The following is a 23,515-nucleotide window of genomic DNA, read 5'->3' as shown; positions in this document are numbered from 1 at the left end:
CGTGGTCTTCTTGAGAGGGCGACGGCCAGTTTATAGATTATCTTCTTCAAAGCTTCTTCAAGTTCTCCCAGCATCAATTCAACAACCAGCAGCATCTTCAAGTAAGTACAGCAACCCAGCCCAGTCCCACCCTTCCCCTTTGTCCATCCTCGCTTGATACCCTCCCCCAAGGTCCCACCCTTCCCCTTTTCTTGCGCAAGCACCCCACCCCCTTCCCAATCCTGCAGCATCCCTAACAGCCCCCTTCCACCCCTGCGATCACCCCTAGCCCCTTCCCCCACCTCTGCGGCAACCCTAGACAGTGCACCCACCTTCCTCCTGGGTACTCCCTCCCTCCTCTTTCTTCCATTCCTCCTACCTTTTGTGGCAGATCTGAAAAGAAAAGAAAAGAAAAGAGCAAGAGAGTGCCCAAGAATTTCGCAAGATCCCAAGAACCCTTCCACACCAAAAGAATCAGTCCATATCATTCCCAACCTTTCCAAATCTATCCGACACTTACCCTAGGGTGATTTTAAGTATCTCAAAACCATCCCATAGGGATTTGTTAAGACCTCATTCATCCCAAAACCTACCCATATTAAATTTTCCCATTCCTTATTTGTTCCTAAAATTCCCTATAAATCCTAAACTCATTAGTATCTCAGCTCCTTCAACCCATTTAGATTTTTGTTAACCCCAATCCTTACCCCAAACCTAAATTTAACAATCTTAACCATCCCATCTATGTTAGTTAAAAATCTCCTATTCCGAGATTTGCTAATTACCTTGCTGGTTCACAAGAGGAAAGGATTCTAGGCTAACCCTAATTCTGGGGAAACACTCACAAACCCTAAGCCAATCTTCTATATTTTTCAAGATCATCATGAATTTCTCCATCATCTGGCATAAGTTTCAAGGAGGTAGAGGATGCAGATTACATCTACAAGATGTTAAGGAAAGTCCCGCTTGAGATAAGGGCAAGCAATGCTATCCAAGTTGGCATGGGTAACGTACTAATGGTGCTAACTATAAGAAGGCCGGGAGAGATGTTAATGACATAGAAGAACAGCAAGATTCATCTCTTTTGGGGACAATGTGCTGCCCATTCCATTGATCTGATGTTGAAGGACTCAGCCAAGAGGAATTCAACAGGAAGTGTGGTTGAATGAGCAAGGCCAGTGACCACATTTATCTATAACCATGGGTATGTCTTGCAACTAACGAGGAAGTGTGGTGGTGATCTAGTAAGGCCCAGTGTCACTAGATTTACCACCAATTACATAGCACTGAAGAGCTTCCAGCAAAGAGTGGAGGGACTCAGGTCTATGTTTGAGAGTGAGGATTGTTTTGGGTGGCCGGGTTCTGAAACACTTAAAGGGAGAATAGCCCAACAGACCAGTTCTGATGAATCTTTCTAGAGGGACCTAAAAAGAATGGTGGGGATTGTGGTTGTTTTGAGGATGGTGGACATTGAGAAGAAGTGCAACATGGCTGACATATATGTTACCATCCAACACATGAAGGAGATGGTCAAAGTTGCTACCATTAGAGCTTCAAAGTTGTTGAAGTAATGGGCTGTTTTACTGTTCATGTTACTGTTAATGTGTACAATATTATGCCTTGATGCTTGCTTCCGTTTTTAGATATGCTACACTACTTTTAATTTCTAGTGTAAGAATCTTACTACACAAGTTTTGGGAGTTTCTAGAAAGCATAGTTTCTATTTTCTGCTTTACTAATTTCAGAACTTCCCTTTTTCTATACTTTCTCTTTTGGACAGATTCTAATTAGAATACTAGAAACTTTTGTCCATAAGTTGTACTCTTTATTTCCATTTTTTAGAGGGCAAGATGACTTGCTTCTCAAGTTGTAATCTAGACTATTGATATCTATAAATAAGAGGCTACAATTCTAGGAGTTCTAAGCTAAAATTGAAGGCTTATGTGATTCCTATCAATTCTAATTCTCTCTTCTTCTCTTCTCTTCTTTTTTTTTTTTTTTTTTTATTTTATTATTCTTCTTCTCTGTTCTTTGTTGCATTGTCTTGATTGATTAAGGTTTATTTTCTAACATGGTATCAAAGCAGGTTTAATCAGCATTTGTTTCTCTCTGTGATTGCCGATTTGAGAGTCATTTAGGTTTTCAGTTTGAAGAACAGAACCTTAGTTCAATGAAGATGACAAACTATTCATTGAACTGGGGTTCCCATGGAGATTTAACATTCAAAAAAAAAAATTCCAGTAGTTCGTTTTCTGTTTTCTAACCTTCCATTGGAGGTTTTGCTTTGATTGGAAGTATCAGTTCTCTATATTTTATCTGCGTACTGAGTTTTCTGCAATCTGCTTTCTGGTTTCTGAATTTGCTGCAAGCTGACTTTGAGTTCTCTAGTGAGATCTGGTCTTTCTTGTCCTTGCTTTGACTTTGCTTTTGGATTAATATTTCTTTGTTTTTCTTTTTAAAGGCCGTCCCGTGAGGAAGAAGATGAAGTTTGGGTTCATATCCATTCACTGTTGGCTCGGTTTTGGGTTCAATTTTTGGACAGTTTTGGTTCAAATATGGGATCACTTCTTGGTTCAGTTTTGGGATCACTTTTGGTCCAATTCCTGGTTAGTTTTTATTATGTTTCTTGATTTTGTTTCCCTGTTATGTTTTTTATTCTGTTTTCTGGTTTTTCTCTTAGTTCTGGTTTCTGGTTTTGTTCCTAATTCTTATTTCTGTTTCAGTTCCATAATTCCCAGACTTGCTTTATTTTGTGTTTCCATTAGTATTTGTTTCCTAACTTTAAGCTTGCAACTTTGTCCTCCATTTACAAATTTAGTCCCTTTCATGTCCATCACTTCTTTATTTACATCTAGCCTCTTGAAAAATCTGATTTATTACAGAATTGCCATTGCACTTATATACTTACCAGGAACCCCTTGAAAAATTCTGGTTTATTACAATGTTACCATTATCTTAATCTACCATGGGGAGAATTCGGAAGTTGTTTCTTAGATTCAGACTTGCTAGAAAAATTAAAGATTATATCTACCATAAAGATCTCATTGGAAATTGTTACTTGGGATATTTTTATACTAGATAATTGATTGTCATTAATGGTCTACGTGTAATGCTACACGTGAGGAGGAGAATGGTACCTTATTCTATATCTACTCAAGGTGTGTTGAAGGATATTATGTGTGAAGATCTTTGTATTCCCAAGATGGGATTCTACAAAAATACCTTTACATACCTACCATTGCCTATCTAATTTGGTTTGTCGTAACATATACTACTTTTACCTACCTAATTGTGATCCGTAGTAACCTATACTACATTTTACCTATCTAGTCCGCAGTAACTTATATTGTCTTTTACCTATTTACTTGGTTCGCAATAACGTATACTGTCTTTTACCTACCTATTTGGTCCACAATAACTAATAATGTCTTTTACATACCTACTTGGTTCACAGTAACCAATATTGTCTTTTACCTACCCATACTTTACCTACTACCTCCCTTTTACCTACCCATACCTTACCAACTGCTTGCCTTCTTGCAAAGTGCTTATATGAACAATGGAGCTGTAATTTTGAATAATTAGTGTGGATATTCCTCCCTACTACTAGCATTATTTGGATAGTGTCTTTGATGCTGTTATATTTATGGATCGTCGATTGTTCTCATTATTGGTGGTTGTTTGACATGAGATTGTTCTCATTATTGGTGTTTGACGTCAGATGACTTTTCAATTGCTTTAACAAAAGGTACTCGTACTTGTATTGTACACTCTGACATTGCTTACCCTGTTTCCAATTTTGTATATACTTCTCATCTACCTCCTCGTGTTTGTTGCCTTGCGCTTTCTCTGTCTACTATTCATATTCCAACCCATTATACCAAGGCCCTTAAAGACCTTGGCTGGAAAGCTACCATGGATGTGGAAATGGATGCTTTACAGTCTCGTAATACATGGTCCTTGGTAAACCTACCTCCTAGGAAAGATGTGGTCTACTGTTGATGGGTGTATACTGTTAAGTATCATTCTGATGGTACGATTGAAAGGCTAAAGGCCCGCTTAATGGCTAAGGGTTATACTCAAACATATGGTGCGGACCATTTTGAAACTTTTTCTCTTGTGGCTAGACTTAATTTTGTTTGTGTTTTGATTTCTTTAGCTATGAATTATGATTGACCTCTATTTTAGCTTGATCTAAAATATGCCTTCTTATATAGTGATCTTCGTGAAGAAGTTTATATGGAGCAAACTCTAGGCCTCTAGGGTATGTTGCTCAAGGGGAGGACACTGTTCGTATTTGCAAACTTCATAAAGCAATTTATGGCCTCAAACAATCTCCACGAGCTTGGTTTGAAAATTTTAGCAAGACTGGAATCCTTCGGATTTGTACAATGTTATTCTGATCACTCTATCTTTGTTAGACGACAGAGTGGTTGTGTTGTCATTATGGCAGTTTATGTTGATGATGCTAAGGCAATAATGTTGAAGCCATTCATATAGTCAAAAGTGTTTCCAAACCAAAGACTTGGGTGATCTACAATATTTCCTAGGGATTGAGGTAGTCCACAGTAAATAGGGAGTTAGTTTGTCACAAAGAAAATATGTCTTAGATCTTTTGACTGAGACTGACATGCTTGCTTCTAAGCCTAGCGACATTCCCATGGACCCCCAGTTAAAGTTAAGACAAGATAATGGTGATTTGTTAGATGATGTCCATAGTTACAAGAGTCTTATTGGGAAACTTATTTATCTTACTATTACCCGTCCTCATATTTCTTGTTTTGTTGGTATAATGAGTCAGTTTATGTAGTCTCCTAATAAAGCTCATTGGGATGCAACAATGGGAGTTCTTCGATATCTCAAGAGTGCACCTGGGAAAAGGCTGATCCATCAACCACATCAAAGTATGGACTTGGTCGCCTTTTCTGATGCAAATTGGGCTGGATCCGTCACTGATCGCCAGGTCTACTATAGGTTATTGCACCTTCCTTGGTGGAAATCTTGTGACTTGGAGGAGTAAGAAGCAATCCACTATTGCCAGATCTAGTGCTAGAGTTGGGGAGTTGGGGTTCGTTCCTTATTAGAAGAGTTGGGGTTCGCAATTTCTGCTCCCATGAAAATGTTTTATGACAATCAAACTGCCACTTACATTGCTAGTAATCCAGTGTTCCATGAAAGGACGAAGCATATAGAGGTTAACTGTTATTTTGTGCATGACGCAATCAAGAAAAAGCTTATAGAGACTCCCTTTGTTAGCTCTATTGACCAGCTCGCTAGTCTCTTCACTAAAGCTCTATTTTGACCTAGTTTCCAGTCTATTTGTTGCAAGTCTGCAAGTGAGCATGGGACACATGTATGCTCCAGTTTAAGAGGGAGTGTTGAAGTAATGGGTTGTTTTACTGTTCACATTACCGTTCACGTGAACAGTATTATGCCTTTATGCTTGCTTCCTTTTTAAGATATACTACTCTACTTTCTATTTCTAGTGTAGGAATCTTACTATACAAGTTTTGGGAGTTTCTAAAAAGCATAGTTTATATTTTCTACTAGTTACTAATTTCAGAACTTTCCTTTTTTCTATACGTTCTATTTTGGACAGATTTTAGGAGTTAGAATACTAGAAAATTAGTCCATAAGTTGTACTCTTTCTTTAGACTATTGATATCTATCTATAAATAAAAAGTTGCGATTCTAGGAGTTCTAAACTAGAATTGCAGGTTTATGTGATTCCTATCAATTCTTATTCTTTCTTCTTCTCTTCTCTTCTCTTCTTCTTCATCCTTTCTTTTTTTTCCAATTCTTATTGTTATTGCACTTTTTTGGTTGATTAAAATTTTTTTTTCTAACAAAAGTCCTACATCAAGACCATTGATAAGAGCTAGGAGAAGCATCTAAGCCCACCCTTTGCACAAAGCTGGTGAGTCATGTTTTATACTTTAGAATGTTGATTGCATTTTTCTAAACAACTAAGTAACTAACCAACTTTATAGTCTTTATCACTATCCTACTACTCAACCCCAAGTACCAGAGTACAAGTACAATCTTGGGTTTGAGATCAATTTGATGAATGCGCTGCAAGAGGTGGTAGAGAAGTTAGAGCCAATCCCACCAACCAAGGGCTTATTAATTCAAAGGTGAGAACTTATTCATGGTTTATTGACTTCGTTCTTTCTTATATAGTAATTACACTTGTACTAACTGAAACTAAAACCTTGAAATATGGTACACAAATCAAGGATTTTAGGGATGCAACTGGGAGTTTTGGCAAGGATGTTGCAGTTGCAGCTAGGAACAAGGGAGACCCTTGTAAGTATATCTAGTTCATTTGTATCAATTAATGATTGAATATTTCATGTTTTATAAGTTTGCATGTTCATTCCTACAACATTTCAGTTTTAAAGTTAAGATCGAGTTGGAACTCATATATGCACTTGGTTTTGTTTTCTCACAAATCTAAGGCCACCATTGTGTTTAGAAGGCGTAAAACACGCTAAATACCAAGATTCAGCCCAACATGAGCCCTAAAACCCACCGAGATGGGCCCTTAAGTTCACTCGAGTTGGCCAGCGGTTTTTTACTAATCTTGGCCAAGATCTCATGAGATCTCAGCTTCCTGGCTGATCGGCTCAAGACTCAGATTGAGATCTTGGCTTCCTGGCTGGTCAGCTCAAGACTAAGATTTTGAACTCTGGTTAAACCCATGAATCAAGGCCCAACACATACATGACCAACTAACTCCTAAGCCCATTATGTGATAGATGTGCATCAGGTTGAGATACAACCCAGCCAACAAAGGGGCTACAACTGGGGATCTAGTGGCATCCTTGCAGGTGTGATCCAATCTCCCAAACCTCTGTTGGAACAAACTCAGACCCGGGGCAAAACTGGTTCACATTCGGCAGGAAGAAGAAAAGAAAATAGATCACGGGAGTCTAATAGAACCCTCTTCTGCAGATGATCAGCACAGCAGCCAAGGCCTGCCAGGAGAACAACTTCTAGGCTTCAGAGTGTTCAATTTCATCAGTTACAACTGCATATGGAGCAAGGAAGGGCATCGAGGAGAAGCTAAGATGAGAAGACAGGAGAAGAACAGGAAATGTATAATAAGATTCAGCTCTCACCAGCAGGCTCTCTCAGCCCTTCATCCTCACAATGGAATAAAAATCTGGTCAAAGCAATAGTCAGTCATTCACTACATCATTGGGGTGCCTCTATGGGCTGTTACATATAAATGACTCAAGCAGATGAGTCAAAAACAGAAGGAAATAGTCTCTTACATGGCTAAAACTTACTTTGCAATTATTAAACTGAATTAGAAACTAACCGGAATAAAATGCCTACTTGTCTAAGTCCCCCCACCAAAAAATACAAAAACAAAACAAAATAACTATTAATATAGAAACTAAACTAACTCCTATCCAAATACATAGACAAAACTGACTCTTCTAGAAATATCTTCACACAATCTGGTCTTGGGCCCCATAGGATCTTCTAATAAGATTCCACACAGGGCAAATAAGGGGTTGTGATACTTTTCCTGTGAACAGTGTTTTGGCATCTTTTTCTTCATGTTTTCTCCTACATCAGGTTTTCTTTATTTATTGCTCGTCCTTTTTATTGGAGCCCTTGTGTTCACCTTCTTTGGTAATAAATTATTTAATCACCCAGCAGAAAACTGTATAATTTCATTACAAAAGATGTAACTAGGCATTTGCCACCTAATAAGGTTATAAAAGAAAGTCGGTTCCATCCATAAATGAAGCTCTTTCATCTTTCAACCACTGGAACTAGAAACTGGAATTATAACTTCGCCAAGTTCTCATAATCAAATTGTTCACAGATTTTATGTTATCCTCACATAACTAATTGGTTCTCACCTTCACATGGTTCAATTGTTTCCATGGATAGAGATGAAAATTTGAGCAGGACAAGGGCTGAAGCTTAATTATCCCCCGGCCCAATAAGCCCTAAACTTAGGCACACCCCAGCCTAGCACAATAGTACTAGCCTGATTTGCAGAGCTAGCCTGAGCCAAAACTCTAAGATTCAGTCAAGCTCGATTATAGGCCCTGCTTTACACTATATACATTAGTAAACTATATTTTAACTTGTAGGAAGTGACTAGGTTGTGACTCAAATCTTCCCCACCTTAAAGGAAGAAAAAGAGAAAAAATATGTTGTCTAACTCATTAACGATGAACTCATATCCACCACATGGACAACATGACCAGTTAAGCTCAATCTTTGAACACCACATTTTAAAGATAAGTAATGAATGGAAACATGGGTAATTGTAAGAGACAAGTCATGGACTCAGTTTCTTGCCAATAAGGTATATCACATATCACTTGGTAACTAGGTTGACGCTCATCTGACAAGTAAAATTTCAGCTCCAAATATGAAATTGAGAAGTCCAAAAAGCTTGTGCAAAGAAACAATAAACCATAAACAGGCCACCAATATGAAATAAGCCAAATGGCGTTCTTGTAATTTCAATGAAACATTATTTTCACCTTTCAACTTCTTCCATTATTTGTTAAGGGATTAAGTGCATCTTTTATATTTCTTGTTTGGCTTTCATGAGGGTCCAATTTTTCTGTCCAATGTTGTCACAAATATTTTAATAACAATCGGACAGGAAGCCTCCCCTTAGATTACTCAAGTCTCAGGTCTCATCTGTAGCAATTTGCATAGTATGTTAGAACTCAGTCTCCAACTGACAACACCCCCCCCCCCCCCAAAAAAAAAAAAAAATCGCAATGTATAGCAACTGATCTTTAGTGTTTGGTGGAATATGCTGAAAGATACAAAACATGTACTTATGGTGGTGATTAATAAACTAGGAGCAGTACATACTACTATATCAACAAGTAGCGATGCCAAGTTTTATTACAATTTGTATGGTTTGGATAGGTGACTTTTTTAAAATTAGAATTGTGGTGAAAATTTGATGAAATTTATTGTTTTAACTTGCGATGAGACCCTCTATCAAAAAATAAAATAAATAAAAAATTGTGATGGAATTTACTTTTTCCTATCCAGTTAGGCTGCAATTCTTCTTGAGGACCACCAAGAAAGATAGCATCTTTGCAATCATTCATTCAATTTTCAGAATTACATGTTGCCACATGCATGTCTCCTATGCTTAAGAGATGCTAAAGACTGTGACTCAAGCCCTTTACTTCATAATGTTTGGATTAAGATGGTTATCTCTATTGGCTTTGCTAGGGTACCTCCAGGTGATACTTTTCCTCTCATTCAGCAGTAGTGAGAAAACTGCAAGAAAGTAAGAGGCTCTGGATTTCGATTCCAAGGCTGCTACTGGTATTTTGGTGTCTATGGAATGCTAGAAACAGGAGATTCTTCAGCAATGATGCTGATCCACTCCACATGGTAGAAAGTATGATAAGGCATTAACTCTTACAGTGTACTTCTTCTTCAACCTTTGAATTCTGATTGAAATGGATGGGGGACCCTTACTGTACACTGTATGTTTAAACTCTTTTAGGTGTTGCATATTAGACAGAGATATACTGGAGAGTTATTCGTTTTTGGATTGTTGATTCCACAGGCTCTTTATAGCTGTGCTCCTGTCCTTCATGTAAAAGAACTTTTCTTTTATGTTTCTCCACACAAAAAATAAAATAATGTGTGCTCATTACATGCAATTTTTCTAGAATTATGCAAACAAAATTGTAGGAATAGTGGATTTAACACAACAATTCCCACAAAATATTCAAGGAGATGAGATTTCATGGGATAGTGAGGTACAGAATTAGAGCATGTGTGTTGTTACTACTCTGTGAACATTATATGTTGACATCTTCCACATAGGTTCAGGTTTAAGGAGCTTGAACATTTTTCTTTTATAACAATCACACTAAGTCTCTCAAATGGTATAACAGGAGATTGAATAGTTCCGGGTATGCAGGAAAAGGAAAATATAGACAAACATGTCAGAGACATACTTTGCTGGACAGCTTGATTTTACAACTAATCCTTTGGTTATCAATGTTTTCATGCAATTCCATCCACTATACCACTCCTTTGCTGAACTACCAAACCCGGAAGGTTTTCCTCTCCCTTTCTCTGGCCTGTGGATATAGAAATTCAGCAGAAGGCAATCAATCTCACCCTCCAATAACATGTAACTTAATAATCATAGTAAGAATGTAAAGACTAAAATGTTATTAAAAAATAAATTGACTAACAACATAATCAACAACAAATTGACATACACAAATGGCACACGTGAAAGCCCACTTGTTTCAGCAGCATCAATGAGCTCCTGTTTCCGCATAAACTCGTTACCATTTGCCATTGCCCTGCTATGGCAGATTACAGTTCGTCCTAATTTTAAAATTCAGTTAAGAAAAAAAAAGCATGAAAAGAAAAAACAATGCAGGAACAAAATTTCCATTCAGTATAACATTTTGGATGCTAACCTGTAAAGGGTTATCAAAAGCGCATATGCAGCAGAACTTTTTTGTGGTACGTAGCGTCTAGCTCCTTTGTTCTTCCCTGCAAGACTCAAAACGGTAACACAAGAAATCAACTCAAAACAAAACAAAACTGAAACCAAAAAAGGCGAAGTAACAGATCTTACCTTTCTCCGTCACATTTTCTGGTGCAGGTACAGGTTCAGGTTCCGCGGTACCCGAGTTCGTCTGGAAAAACCCTTGCATAAGCCTTATAATCCATTTCCCCACTCCCCTGCCATAAATTCAAGCCAAAGGAACTCCATAATAGAAAAACACCTCAGAAAAATACAATCCAGCAAAAAACGATAAGAAATTGATCCAAACCCTAGCCGTACTTGATCTGAGAGAACTCTTTAAGGCTTTTAATGGGAACATTGGAGTTGCAAACATTGCTATAAACTCTGTAAAGCGTCCTATCAATATTTTCAGAAATCCCTTTGGCATTATCCATCTCCTGTCGCTTTCCCCGCACATACAACGCAAGTTCTTCGTTCTCGGGACAGAGAACTTGTTTCTGATAATCCATGGAGGAAAGAAACGCTTGCACACACTAAATGTTGTAAGCTTCTACTTTAATTCAGGTCAGGCAAGAACTCCTCAGTATAGAAACCAAACGAAATAGCATAGAAGAGGTTCTTCCATTCGAGGTAACTTCTTTCTTTGAATCCATCTTGCATACCAGGCAGAGTGTTTTTTGTAAAGAGCAAAATAAGCGCCAGAACAGCCTTACGTTGAGAAGGTTTGAAATCGGAATGGTATGAAGGGTAACGTTGTCCTTTCCGGTAGTACCCACCCGGTCGAGCCCCTCTGCGGGCACATGAAATTATCCAGTGAAAAAAAAAAACATATGGAGGCATTTTCAGGCATTTTCAGAAGCTTTGGGCTTTGGACGGTTCAGATCTATTACCCATTTTTTCTATACCCGCCGCGTAGGATTTCATTTTCAAGTTTCACGCACGGTACAAAATGTCGGCGACATATCGCCGACATCCATGTCGCTGGGCGATCACACCCCCCATCGTGGTGTCTTTGTTTATTTCTTTCGTTTTGGCGTTTTCTGGTCTTTTTTTTTTTTTTATTTCTCTCTCTTCTCTCTCTTCTGGCTTCTCTCTCTATTTTTGTTTTTTATTTTGTCGTCTTCATCTGTCATCTTGCTTCTTGTTTTCCTTTTTGTCGTGTTTTCGTTTTTTTTGCGTCTTCTTATCGTTTTTTCACTGATGCTATTGTGTTGGATGATTTTGTTATTTGTTGTCCTGTGCGTCTGTTTGGGTCTTTTTTGTATTTAATTTTTATTTTTGTGGGTTGATATTTTGATTATCTTGTATGATTATTTTTGTGATGTGGTTTATGATGATGCATATGTGCTGTGGGATCTTGGACTCTCTTTTTTTGCCTAGTTATTTTATTTTTAAATATCTGATATTTTATCATTTATGTGCATGGGTGGGGGATGTTTTGAAAATTTGGATAATTATATGTATTTTTCAATTGTTGGTTGTGTTGCCTGTGGCTTCATCGGGTTTTGTATGGGGGCTATTTTTATATTATATCATACATGCAATATTCATAATTTCATATATGTTGTTTATATGTGTATAAAGTATAACATTATAATGATGTTGTTATTTGTTAATGTTATTTGGTGGGTCATCATGTCTGTGGTGGGAGTCGAGGGGCTGGTCTTCCCGGGGTGGGGCGGGGGCGGGGGTCGGGCGGGTGGGACAGCCTGGTCGGCGGGAGGGGGCTGCCTGGCATTTGTATGGTTATTGTGGAGACTCGGTGTTTTTTGTCAAGTATACTCGGTGGATCGGTGGGTTCAGGGTCACATCCTGGGAGTTCGGATGTGACTATGCCTGAGGCCCATCCGGATGTATCAGTTACTCGGGGATTTACACAAAGGGGAGAGAGTTTGGTCGCACTTGTGCGGTCGGGGTTCTTGTGGTGTTGTGTGTGGGTGTTGATCCTTTGATGTGGGGTCGGGGAGGGTTGGCGTGGGATTCCCATCGGCGTTGGGCTGGCTCGGTGGTCCTCTGGCCTGGGGCTGGCCTTTTGGGGGGGGTGGTGTTTTGGCTGTTTGGCGGTCGGTCGCGGGCCCTCTCTCGGTTCGGCCGTTGTCCACTCCCGGCACCATCTGTTATCCCGTGTCCGGCCCCTGGGGTCGTCTTCGGGGGGCCGTTGGTGCTGGTTGGCAGGGTGGGCTGTCGTGGTTTATTACAATCATCCCGGACCGAGGTCCATACTTCATTGATTTACTATTGGGGGCCGGTTGTGGTCCCACCCTGAGTTGTGCCACCCTCCTTGGGCGAGTGCGGGGTTTTGTGTATGCCCTTTTGGGTCTTTGGATGCCATCTGTCGTGGTGGACCGGCCGCGGGTCCATCATCAACTTCATGGTATCTGTGATTGGGCTGTCTTCTTGATCGGTGGATGCTGGTCTCGAGCCCGGATATTCTGGGTCTCTGGGATGTGATCCCGGGTTGGTGGATGTGGTGTTGTCGCATGGCTCACTATGGGCGGTGGTGTTGATGGCTTCACTGATTATACCTTATGTGGACACCTTGTGCTGCATTCATTGACCTATCTTTGGGACATTGGTCAGCATTGTCCACAACACCGTTGAGGTGCGCGTCCACTTCATCTACATCTCGTTGCTTTGGCAATGATGAGTCTGTGGAGGTGAGTTGTGCGACTGGTCCACAGATTTGCGACTTTGTCGCCTTGGCGGTGCAAGATAGGTCGGGCCTCGGTCCATGTTTGTCGGAGTGGTTTGTTGGGTGGATCCAGTGATAACTATCTACTATTTCATCTTATAATTATTATATTTATATTATGAGTTTATGATTATCTTGTATGTTATTTATTGTCTATTGACTTAATGAGTTTGTGATATTCAGACGACCAATGGGGGCCGCTCACTATCATCGTGATTTGGAGATGTGTTCTGTAGTGTTGGCCATAGATCCTATAGTGGTCTTGCGTGTGGTGGACTCTTCCTTGGGGGACCCACTTGCCCCACTTGTTGCATCCCTTGGCGTTGAGGATGCTATAGGCGGCAAACCCTAGGGACATCGGGCTTTCTTAGATATTGTCATGCCGATGGCGGCTCATCGATGCATCCTCTTCTGGGCCGGTAGTTATTCGGTTGTTGATTTGTAGTTGTAGACTTGTAGTCTTGTAGACTTGTGGGCTTGTAGCATTGTAGGTTTGGTACTTTGGTAGTTGGTCTAATTTTAGCTTTTTTAATTATGCGGATATTTTCTAAACCTAAGTATCAATATAGTCAACATTTAGGGTTGGACACAAACCTATTGGATGCCGATCGGTGATACGGTTGGGCCGATGAGATGGTCCAATCATTTTGCCACAATGAGGTGAGACATTGGGAATTTCAAGCGATTAGTGAGTTGTATTAATTGTTTAAATAATTTAGATAACCAATCAATACTAATGATTGTATTATTGCAGATCAAATTGTTTAGAGATGCATTTGGGTCTTTTGTGGAGTGGTCTTTGTCGGGGCGGAGAAACCATGGATCCGGGTTAGATACTTATATAGTTAGATCCTTAGGGCTTAGATGCATAAATGTTTTGAGTCTTTTGACTTTTGAGTTTCTAACTTAATGTTTTTGTGATAATGCAGCTGAATGGTGGTATCTCTATGGCAATAGTTCATCAAACTTACGAGATTGGCGTCGGATCCTGTCTCGGACTTGCTCTGCCTCGGATGTGGGGTTGGAGTACATTCAGCATGATCCACTCCTAGAGGAGGAACCGGTTGGGAAGCCCGTCTAATGACCTCGTATTTATTCACTATAATATGAGGTTGGCTGCAATATGCTAGGGCGGCTCGGTGAGGCAATACATCAATCTCGATGATATATTTGATGTTGCCGAGATGACCAGATCCCTCACTCGGTGGATGTTGGACGGGGTGAGCCGGTATTGGACCACTTGGAGGGAGGCCTACCGGCTAGCTCGCTGGGGTTATGTGAGTGAGTATTGGCCCGGGGGTCGGCTGCGGCGCTGCCGTGTGAGGATTGGTGATGGCACCGGCACGGAGGAGCCGCGGACACACTCCCGTGCACCTCTCGCCTAGTGGGGTGGAGATGATGTGGTGGTGGTGGTGGTGTGGTGGTGGTGGTGGTGGTGGAGGTTGGAGCGTTCATGTTCCACTCCGAGAACGAGCCCCCCGGTCCGGGGAGAGTCATTTTGATCTGCCACTCGGGTTTGATCTGGTGGTGTTATCGCTGGTCGTCTATCCATCGAGGCGAGCCACCATCGAGGGGGCTGGCCTGCTTGTTAATCCTTGGGATGGGGTTGCGTCAATGGGGTCCATGAGCTTGGATGAGTCGTGGCTCCACACCGGTTTTGGCCTACGGGTTTATGGTGTCCCTCTCCCTCCTTGGATGGCGGTTGATTGGGATTAGTAACCCCTCTGTTCTTCGTATCATGGGGCTTGGTGTCCCCTCTGTTCTTCGTATGATGGGAGCTTGGTGTCCCTCTCTCTCTTTCACAATCGAGTCATTCGTCCAACAAGGGCATCCGTGGCATGCGTGCGTTCCTTGGCCCTATTCTCACTTCCCTCAATTGAGTTCTCACGGCGGAACATGACCGCTATGACTGCGTGAATGATTACTTGACAATTTTCAATATCGTATGGTGGGATGGTTGTGTTTGTTGGGGGGCATCAATGGAGCGGTCGAGTCGGGGTTCGATCCACCTGGCCGGTCTTGGTCTGGCCGGAGTTTGATTTTATTGGTTGGTGCTTTATGTATTCTGTTTGTACAATGATTGTATGTTTGGTTTTATGAGTTTTTAGGTTTTTAGTTTCGGGGCTTTCGTCCGCGTATAGTAGGACATGGGTCGATTAAGAACATTAGTTTAGGTAATGTTTTAGATCAAAATAACACTACCAATGTGTTTATTAGCCTCAAATTAGTCTACACATCAAATTTCAGGTCAAAATGACCAAAAAAACCCATCGAAACAGGGGTTCGATTTTTCATCGAACCCCTACCAAAAGTCGCCCGACTTTTGGCGAAATTTCGGCCGTGTCGCCAAGGAGCGACACGGCGACACGGTTCGAAATTTCGAACTATGGTTTCACGTCTGCAATTCCTGGTGTCGCTCTCTCATTTTCCTTCGTTTGAAAATTGAAGTGTTCTACCAAAAAAAAAAAAATTGAAGTATTAATTAAGCACCTAAAGCCAACACCATGTACTATAACAGGATAGAAATGCAAAGGGTACAAAGTTGAACCATCAAATTAACAAAAAGAAAATATGCTATACAAAACAATGAAATATAGCATTATTAGAAAAAACATACCAAAAGATTTTGAGGCTCAGGTCCTTGTAGCCAACTCCAAGAATACAATGGATATAATTAAGACCCCTAAATAAAATACAAGTCTAAAAAAATTAGATAAATAAGTTTCACAAGGGAAGTTGGGCGGTATGTAAATTAGAAAACCATATAACAAAGAAAGTATATAAATGTTTACCTGAGTAGAACCTCGAGACTAATATAGTTGATCGCCTATGCTAGACACTGTTGAATCCTATGAGGTACCTACTTGCTGTATAATCCAACAACTTATATAAACAACATTATTGCAATTTAAAAGAAAATATGTGTTTTTTAACTTTAATTTTAAACGAATTTTTTTATTTTATTATACTTGTAATAGTGACAAGAAACTAGACTATGGTATATCTTCATATCCACGATGCAAACCCAATGTGGTCACTGAAGATGGTATTCCGCATGATGGTACGTCAATGGAGCTCTGTCCTTCCACTGGTTTTTTTCCTTCTATTCTTGTTTCTAACTTTTTCAAGCCAGGGTTATTTTTTCTTTGATCAACCTTTTTTAGATTCTTTCTTTCTAAGTTGTAGTGTGTATATGTTTTATCAGATTCTATTGAAACATGATCAACATGGTCTACACCAAATTCATCTTCGAGTTCCTGACGTATCCCATTAGCATGCTTATTGAGTATCTTAAATCCAACATTTGTATCACAGGCTTCGTTAAAAAGTTTCAAATATCTGGGAGCTATCATCTTACACCGTTGTAAGTGACTTAATTGGCCATTCACTTCAATACCTTCCATTTCTCTCCCTGTCATTTAGGGACAATATTCGTATCCCCTAGCCTAGAAGTGGACCTTACTAAACCTCTACTCTCTAAGTTCCGTTTAAATGATCGAGTTTATCAAATCTTATATGAGTCATTACATCTTTTAGCTACACATGTAGTAAATTTGGGCATTCCCGTGAATAATGCACAGCTATACCTTCTACAGAAATTGAGCCACGTGCAATTATTCCTTCGGGAGGAGAAGTTGTGAACTTGAAGAGAAAGGAAAAAGAGATTGAAGAACATCCTCCTGATGCCACATATGGTCTATGGATGCATGCATGCCCAAAAAACCAGATATAGGAAAGATAATAGAAAAACTGCCAGAGGAATGACCGAAGAAGGAAACGAATATCAGAGAGGGCAAAACCAAAATAGGGAAAAACTAGGAAATAGAACTATCGTACAAGTCCCGGACTCTGGGTTCACAGCGCTCATGTCGAAGGAAACTAATGAGGTGTCAGTAGAGTCCCAATCGAATTCAAATGCTACGATAGTTCCAGAAACTGGTCAAGTTAGGCAAATTCAAGAGAGTTTCAATAAGGAAAGAACTCCAAGATATGATAGACAATATGGGCCCATGTCTAAGAGTGACAAATCCACTAACTGATGCTCGCAGAAGTTACACATTGCTAGTAGAGATCCAACGACCACATGCCACAATAGGTAAAATGAAAGATAATGGAGGAGTTGAATGCATGCAGAATTTTATGGGCAAAATGCAAGAAAGAGAAAATCAAGATTCAAAATGCATATTGGGAAACATTACTATTGTTAGTACAGAGAACCAAATGGACGTCGATCAACTGGCATTGAGAACAAAAGGGGGTAAACTGCCAGATATCAACCCTGCAAATAGGGCACATGTGGAAAAACTGATCATAAATGAAGAATCGATCCATTCCCTAAGGGCCTGTTTGGTTGTGCGAATCCAGGGATTTGAAATCCCTGGATTCATGAATGGATTTTTTTTACCCTGTTTGGTTGGAAAACATGAGTCGATTCATGAATCCAACGATTTTAACTTTTAGGCTAAAAATGTGAATGAGCCGAGTCCTGGGGTTGGGGTGGAATGAGTTGATTCTACCCTCACTATAAAAGGTGAGAAATCGGCGGATTCATGCTAACGGAACAATAATCTCGAACGAGTCTTGCGTTCACTCCACAGATAGTGGTGGTCGAAGGCTCACCTGAAGCTCTTTGTTTTCTGAAGTTTGAAGGTTGCAACCAGCAAGTTCAACAGGCCATACAATTACTCCATCATCTCTCCTTAAACAACTGATAAATAAGGGCACATCGTTTTCTCTTCTTCTCTGGGTTTCGCAAGAGAGGAGTAGGAGAGATGCTTAGCGTCATTGTGAAGTTATATAGTGTATTTTTTCAAATTCCTCCTCAAACCGAAAAGGTTTTCAATTTCAAGATGAACATCCCGAAAATCTCAATGAGACAAAATTAGTACGGATAGATTAGAGAAACGAGCTTTCAATGGAAGCGCTGAATCACTTCGGATTTGGTGTATGCTATTACCCCAAGACATAAGCAAAGAGAAGGAGAAACCTTAGCAAATTCAAGCTCATCAAAGTAAGTAGTAATGGTGGTGTTCAAACTGATGACTCTGTCACCACATTCTACGTTGGCAAGCACAAATGGGCCGAACGCCTTCTTGGCGACTTCCAGTTCTTACCCTCTTCTTCTTCCCCTGAAACCCTTGATCGGCAGCATTCCACTTCTTCAGTCATTCCTCCAACTGCAGCACCAGAGCGATATGTTCCACTTCCCATCGATTTCTATAAGGTATTAAAGTCTTCTTTGCTCGATCTTTCATTCTTTATCTGTGTTTTACATTTGTATGTTTGTACATTTTATAGGTGTTAGGTGCAGAAACTCATTTCTTGGGAGACGGCATTAGGAGGGCTTAAGATGCTAGGGTTTCTAAACCACCCCAATACGGCTTTAGTCACAACGCATTACTCAGCCGAAGATAGATTCTTCATGTCACATCCACCCAGCCGGTACCCTATCTGGCATACTCGAGTGTGTGATCCACAGTCCACAAGATCCAATATCGAGAAAATCAACCTCCCACATTCACAATAATATAATCAAGAACAAGACTAAATCAAGGTTAACAATATTATTTAAATGAATCAAAGTAAAGTAACGAGATAATCATCAAAGTGCGAAAATGATACCAATAGATATATAAAATCAAAATGTAGAGTGAGGCGGAATCTCACTCCACGAGTACAGCGGAATGTAGATCGAAAGTCAAAGAAGATTACAATTGGTTCTAACGACAAGAAAGAAAGATATAATCAACTAAACTAGAGTCTATTCTACTTTATAAAGAACATCTTCATAAACATAGACTTCATCAATCACACTTAGACGCTCCCACTCTAAAGTAGGGCTAATCTTGGTACAAAGTAAGACCACTCGAGGAATCCTCAACGTAATCTTCATAGTTGCCAACACCTTGCGTGTAGTACGCTTCTTTGGTTTGCGCTTCCTCATATTGGCCTTCATAGTCATCAATGCCTATAGAATAATCTAACATAAGATGTTGTACAAAAGGAGTGAGTTTCAAAAGAAACCCAGTAAGGCAAGTTATTCCATAGCAACACAAATAACATGAAAACATAAGTTAAGCAAAATGTGATATGATATGAGACAGACATTGCATGTATGAGTCTAACTCTATGTATGCTGATCTCTATAGGCCGACATGCTTTAAGTCATAGCACCATACTTCTTTGGGTAGGTCTCAAATCACTCTCCCTCAACCATTCCGGTATCTTGGGTTCTCCATTGGTAATTGGGTCCTGCATCCCTCTTGGACATTCCTTGGTTAGGGGTTTAGGTACCTCTCTCTCACATCACCATTGGTCTAAGTATTGGTGCATGTCAGGGTAAAGCCTAGCCCAATGCAAGTCTTCTACTTAGTTATATCAACTCAGGTCCATATATGTCCATTCCTCGCCCCGGGTGATCCTTTCCTATATCCTTTCCACTAGAGTCGGCATAGTCCCACACTACGGACTCATCAACCCTATAGGTCATCCACATATAGTAAACGGGAAGCTCTCATGTCCTCTCACGGGTTGGTTACCAATCTTGAACACCCATGAGCCCAAGTCTATCCATATGCAACTCTACCAATAAATGCCCCCACAATGTGATTCATGTCCCCTCACGGGTTGGTTACCGGTCTTGAGCGCCCATGAATCCCCAATGCTACCACGGGTCGTTCGGTCTCAATGCCCTTCCGAATCGGGTCTGATATAACAGGGAATATCCTAGCCAACACTGCTAGACAAGTCCTAGGTATGACAACCAATAATCCGGGAAATTGTCAAAGGGCAACATTGGAAATATCCCATACTATTTCCACTGATGTCTAAGGATAGAAATGTCAAAAGGACATTCCCAAATCCCAAATCATACCTAAACAATCACAATCATAATTCAGTCATATCATCCACGACAGATATCTCATCAAATAGAAGAGTATAATAAGACAAGATCAAATGAACGTACAATATACATGAACAAGTATTCATACATGATCAAGTACATAAAGTAAATAAAGAAATAAGATCCTACTGTACTTACAGTAGTCATATCATAATAGAAACTAACATAACAGTAGCAAATCTAAGAAGTTCCCAAATTAGAAACTAAATCTATGCAATCTATGTTAATATGGTAACAATTGTCCTTACCTTAAATAGATTTGAATATATTCTGGACGGACAAGAGGATGAACCCAAAGTTAGCAAACAAACCCTAGAATAACATCATACAGTCATTAGGAAGTAGTCCTAAAAGAATGAGCATCAATCGAATCGAAACGGACGAAGAAATCCAATTATGTCACTGCGGGTTGATTGGCTGGGTTGATTGATTCAGTCGACCCAGTCAATCTGCCCAAGAGTAATCCGAATACAAAAATAGTATTTTGATCCGAAACCTATTCTATACAATCCGGAATGCTACGAAACTTGGAGAGAATGTCTAACACAGTAGTCTAAGACTAAAAAGCATATTTTAGACATCAAACAACGATTAAAACCAATACTTACTAATTTGAAATCATACTTTCTATTTTGGTAAAAATCATGGTTTTCATTGAAAATATGCTATGAATGAAAGAGATGAACTAGAGATGATGAGATCTCATTCTAGTACATGAATACAGGAAAATAGAGGTATGAATAATCATGGAGAGGCATCTACAATGCTAGAAGAAATCAAAATAAGAATATGATCATAGATGCATGTAGAAAACATAAGAATCATGGTAAGAATTGATTATGATGATCATAGGTATGAGAATGAATGGAGATTGTAGAAGATACAATTGCAGAGATGCAACATCTTCTTCATAATCTCATATTAGAGAAGAGAAAGATCATAGAAAGAATAAATCAATATCATAGAAGTAAGATTACTAACCTTTGATTGAAGAGCAAGAGAGAGAACTTGCAAATTTGCAAGATTAGGTCTTCTTCAACACCTTTGGAGGCTTGGAGATGAGTTCCCTTCGTTCTCTAAGTATTTTGGAGGCTAGGGATACTAAAATCACGAAGTCATGAGGTATATATAGAAAAATATCCTAAACAGCAGATTCTGCTCGAGTTCAGTATCTTTGGGTCGATTGGCTGTGTAGACTGGCCCAATCGACCCAAGCAGTGGACCCAAGTAGACAGCAAAGCCAAAGTCAGGGATTTGAGGGCCTTCCACTACTCGGAATCAAACGAAACTTTAAACACATATACTATAACTTACCTAGCATGGAAAAATGGTTTTAATTCATATCCCACCAAGCTCTAAGGTCATCAACCAATCTTCTCTTCATCAAGGCGTAGTCTCTTTTCTATATCCAACATTGTCTTCAAATATGGGGCATCATCGCCAATCTCCATAGGTTCGGAGTTGAACACTATATCTTCTACTGATATGGCCCATAGTTGACTTTCATTTCTACTTCGGGTCTTCGGACCTATAAACAATAGAGTATCCGGGTTAAGGTTAGGACCGGGTTTCACACTTCAGGCCGCTTCTGAAACCTTAGCGAATTCCAAGTCAAGAGTGGAGTACAACCAAGGACTAGTCGCGGACAGAGATGGAACACTCGTCACTGAAGTCCCTTGGGATAAGGTAGTGGCTTCTGTTTTTATTTTCTTTGTATAAGCTATTGTAATTCCCATTGTTCAATTCAAATGGGAACGAATATGATAGGATTGGAAAATTTCCCTTGCGTTTTCAATGTATTTTGGTAGGTTCCTGGAGCTTTGTGTTTGCTCCAGGAGGTGGGAGAGACAGAGATGGTTCTTCAGGTCGGCAATGATTTGCTTAGAGAGAGACTGCCCAAGTCATTTAAGCTAGATGTTGTGCTGGCAATGGCGCTTGCGTATGTTGACATGTCCAGGGATGCTATGGCACTGTCTCCGCCAGACTTTATCAAGAGTTGCCAAGTGCTTGAGAGGGCATTGAAGCTCTTAGAGGTGAATATTATTGAAAACTACTTCTTATTGATTGGTCACATATTATTTTATTTCTTTGCTGTTGTTGGTGCTTCTCTACCTGACAAGAATTTGACACTATATTTGTCTTTCATTTAAAAGGAGAAAAAAAATCCATTTCATGAATTATAAATAGTGAAAGCTCCATAGAACTGGTATATACAGCATATATCTCAAGATTGTGGCTAAAAAGCACTTGACAGAAAAGACCCAAGGGTATTGGGCATACCTGCTTTTACCCTCTGTTTATCTGCTGTTTACCTTGCTCAGCAGCTCTAACAAAGATGGACAGGTTACCAACTATTCCTTAGTTGCTTTATTCATTTATTGTCCACGTATTCTTCATGTAGGGTGATTTTTTTCCTATAGTTTGAGAATTTTGGTTTGCCTTTGTTAGGTTTAGTGCTTGGTTGTTTTAAGTATTGCCTATCTACAGTAGGACCATGCCTAGTACTAGTGTCATGGTATTCTACCGGTACTCTATTACTAGTCCCCACATGTGTAATTTTAATTAGTTAATTACTCTTATATAATATTTTTAAATGATTAAAAATCTCATTAGATAGACTGGTGTAAATAACTTTATCCTTCCATAATACTGATAGAACAATTTGTGAAATGAATTGACACCTCCAAGTTTCCAATCCTATTTTTGTTGCCTGGCTACTCCCAACACCTTACATCCTTGTTGGCTTTGTACCATTGCATCCATATCGATGTAGCATACGCACCTAACAAATTATATACAAATATACAATGGGTTGTCGTGCTCTAACTTTATTAAATAATGAATTTTATTTTGGAAATTAATTAACTACACATCCATATTAAAACTTTTGACCATGACAACTCTGAGATTTTAGCAGGTTGGCAGGGGTTTTGATGTTGCTTATTCAGAGATTGTAGTAGTCTTGCTTGCTTGCAAAATGTGTTATAACTAGGATGAATGAGACATTGTTTCTCTCATGCTGTCAAATTCTAGGAGGAAGGTGCAAGTACCCTTGCACCGGACTTGCAAGCACAAATTGATATTATTACTAGTGTTTTCTTTTCTTTTTTCCTTTTGGGTTTGGAGGTTGTCGTAACAGTGCTGTCTAATTTTGAGGAGTGGGAAAAACTTCTTCATTTTGACAGGGGCAGTTGGCCTCTCTTTCTTTCCCCTGTTTTGTTAGCTACTGTGAATATTATAGCTATGAACTAGATGAAGTTGAACTTTGTAACTGACAAGCATATCGTTAGGGTGCTAGTGCAGCTCTACCAGTCTCATATGTGGTAATTGTGTGGTGAATTGTGTTACTTTCTTTTTAATGAGAGTAAAACAGTACTTTGCTGTTTAATACTGTTCATACTGGATAAATAGCTACATATAACTTAAATATGCACTTGTAAAT

General features: G+C 39.6%; 1 protein-coding gene across 2 annotated transcripts in view; it reads right to left on the bottom strand.

The window, feature by feature from the left end:
* The window catches only part of MUS81 (Restriction endonuclease, type II-like superfamily protein), a 44,754-nt gene extending 33,604 nt beyond the window's left edge, over positions 1–11,150 (bottom strand). Inside the window, exons 1-5 of one of the 2 annotated variants that reach the window (XM_089166719.1) lie at positions 10,796–11,150; positions 10,586–10,692; positions 10,425–10,500; positions 10,218–10,304; positions 9,948–10,073 (exon numbers count right to left, since the gene is read on the bottom strand). In XM_089166719.1, coding sequence (XP_089022845.1) covers positions 9,948–10,073; positions 10,218–10,304; positions 10,425–10,500; positions 10,586–10,692; positions 10,796–10,986 — 587 coding nt within the window. In that variant the 5' untranslated portion in view covers positions 10,987–11,150. Of the gene's footprint in view, positions 1–9,947; positions 10,074–10,217; positions 10,330–10,424; positions 10,501–10,585; positions 10,693–10,795 lie in introns of those variants that run through there. The other variant, XM_089166720.1, reaches the window with a different exon arrangement.
* Positions 11,151–23,515: the final 12,365 nt, after the last annotated feature.

Source organism: Hakea prostrata, chromosome 8, assembly GCF_041222555.1.
Source record: "Hakea prostrata isolate BN-2017 chromosome 8, UWA_Hpros_2, whole genome shotgun sequence".
NCBI classification, from domain to species: domain Eukaryota; kingdom Viridiplantae; phylum Streptophyta; class Magnoliopsida; order Proteales; family Proteaceae; genus Hakea; species Hakea prostrata.
The sequence above is the reverse complement of the archived record's forward strand: the minus strand, read 5'-3'. Positions and strand labels throughout refer to the sequence as shown.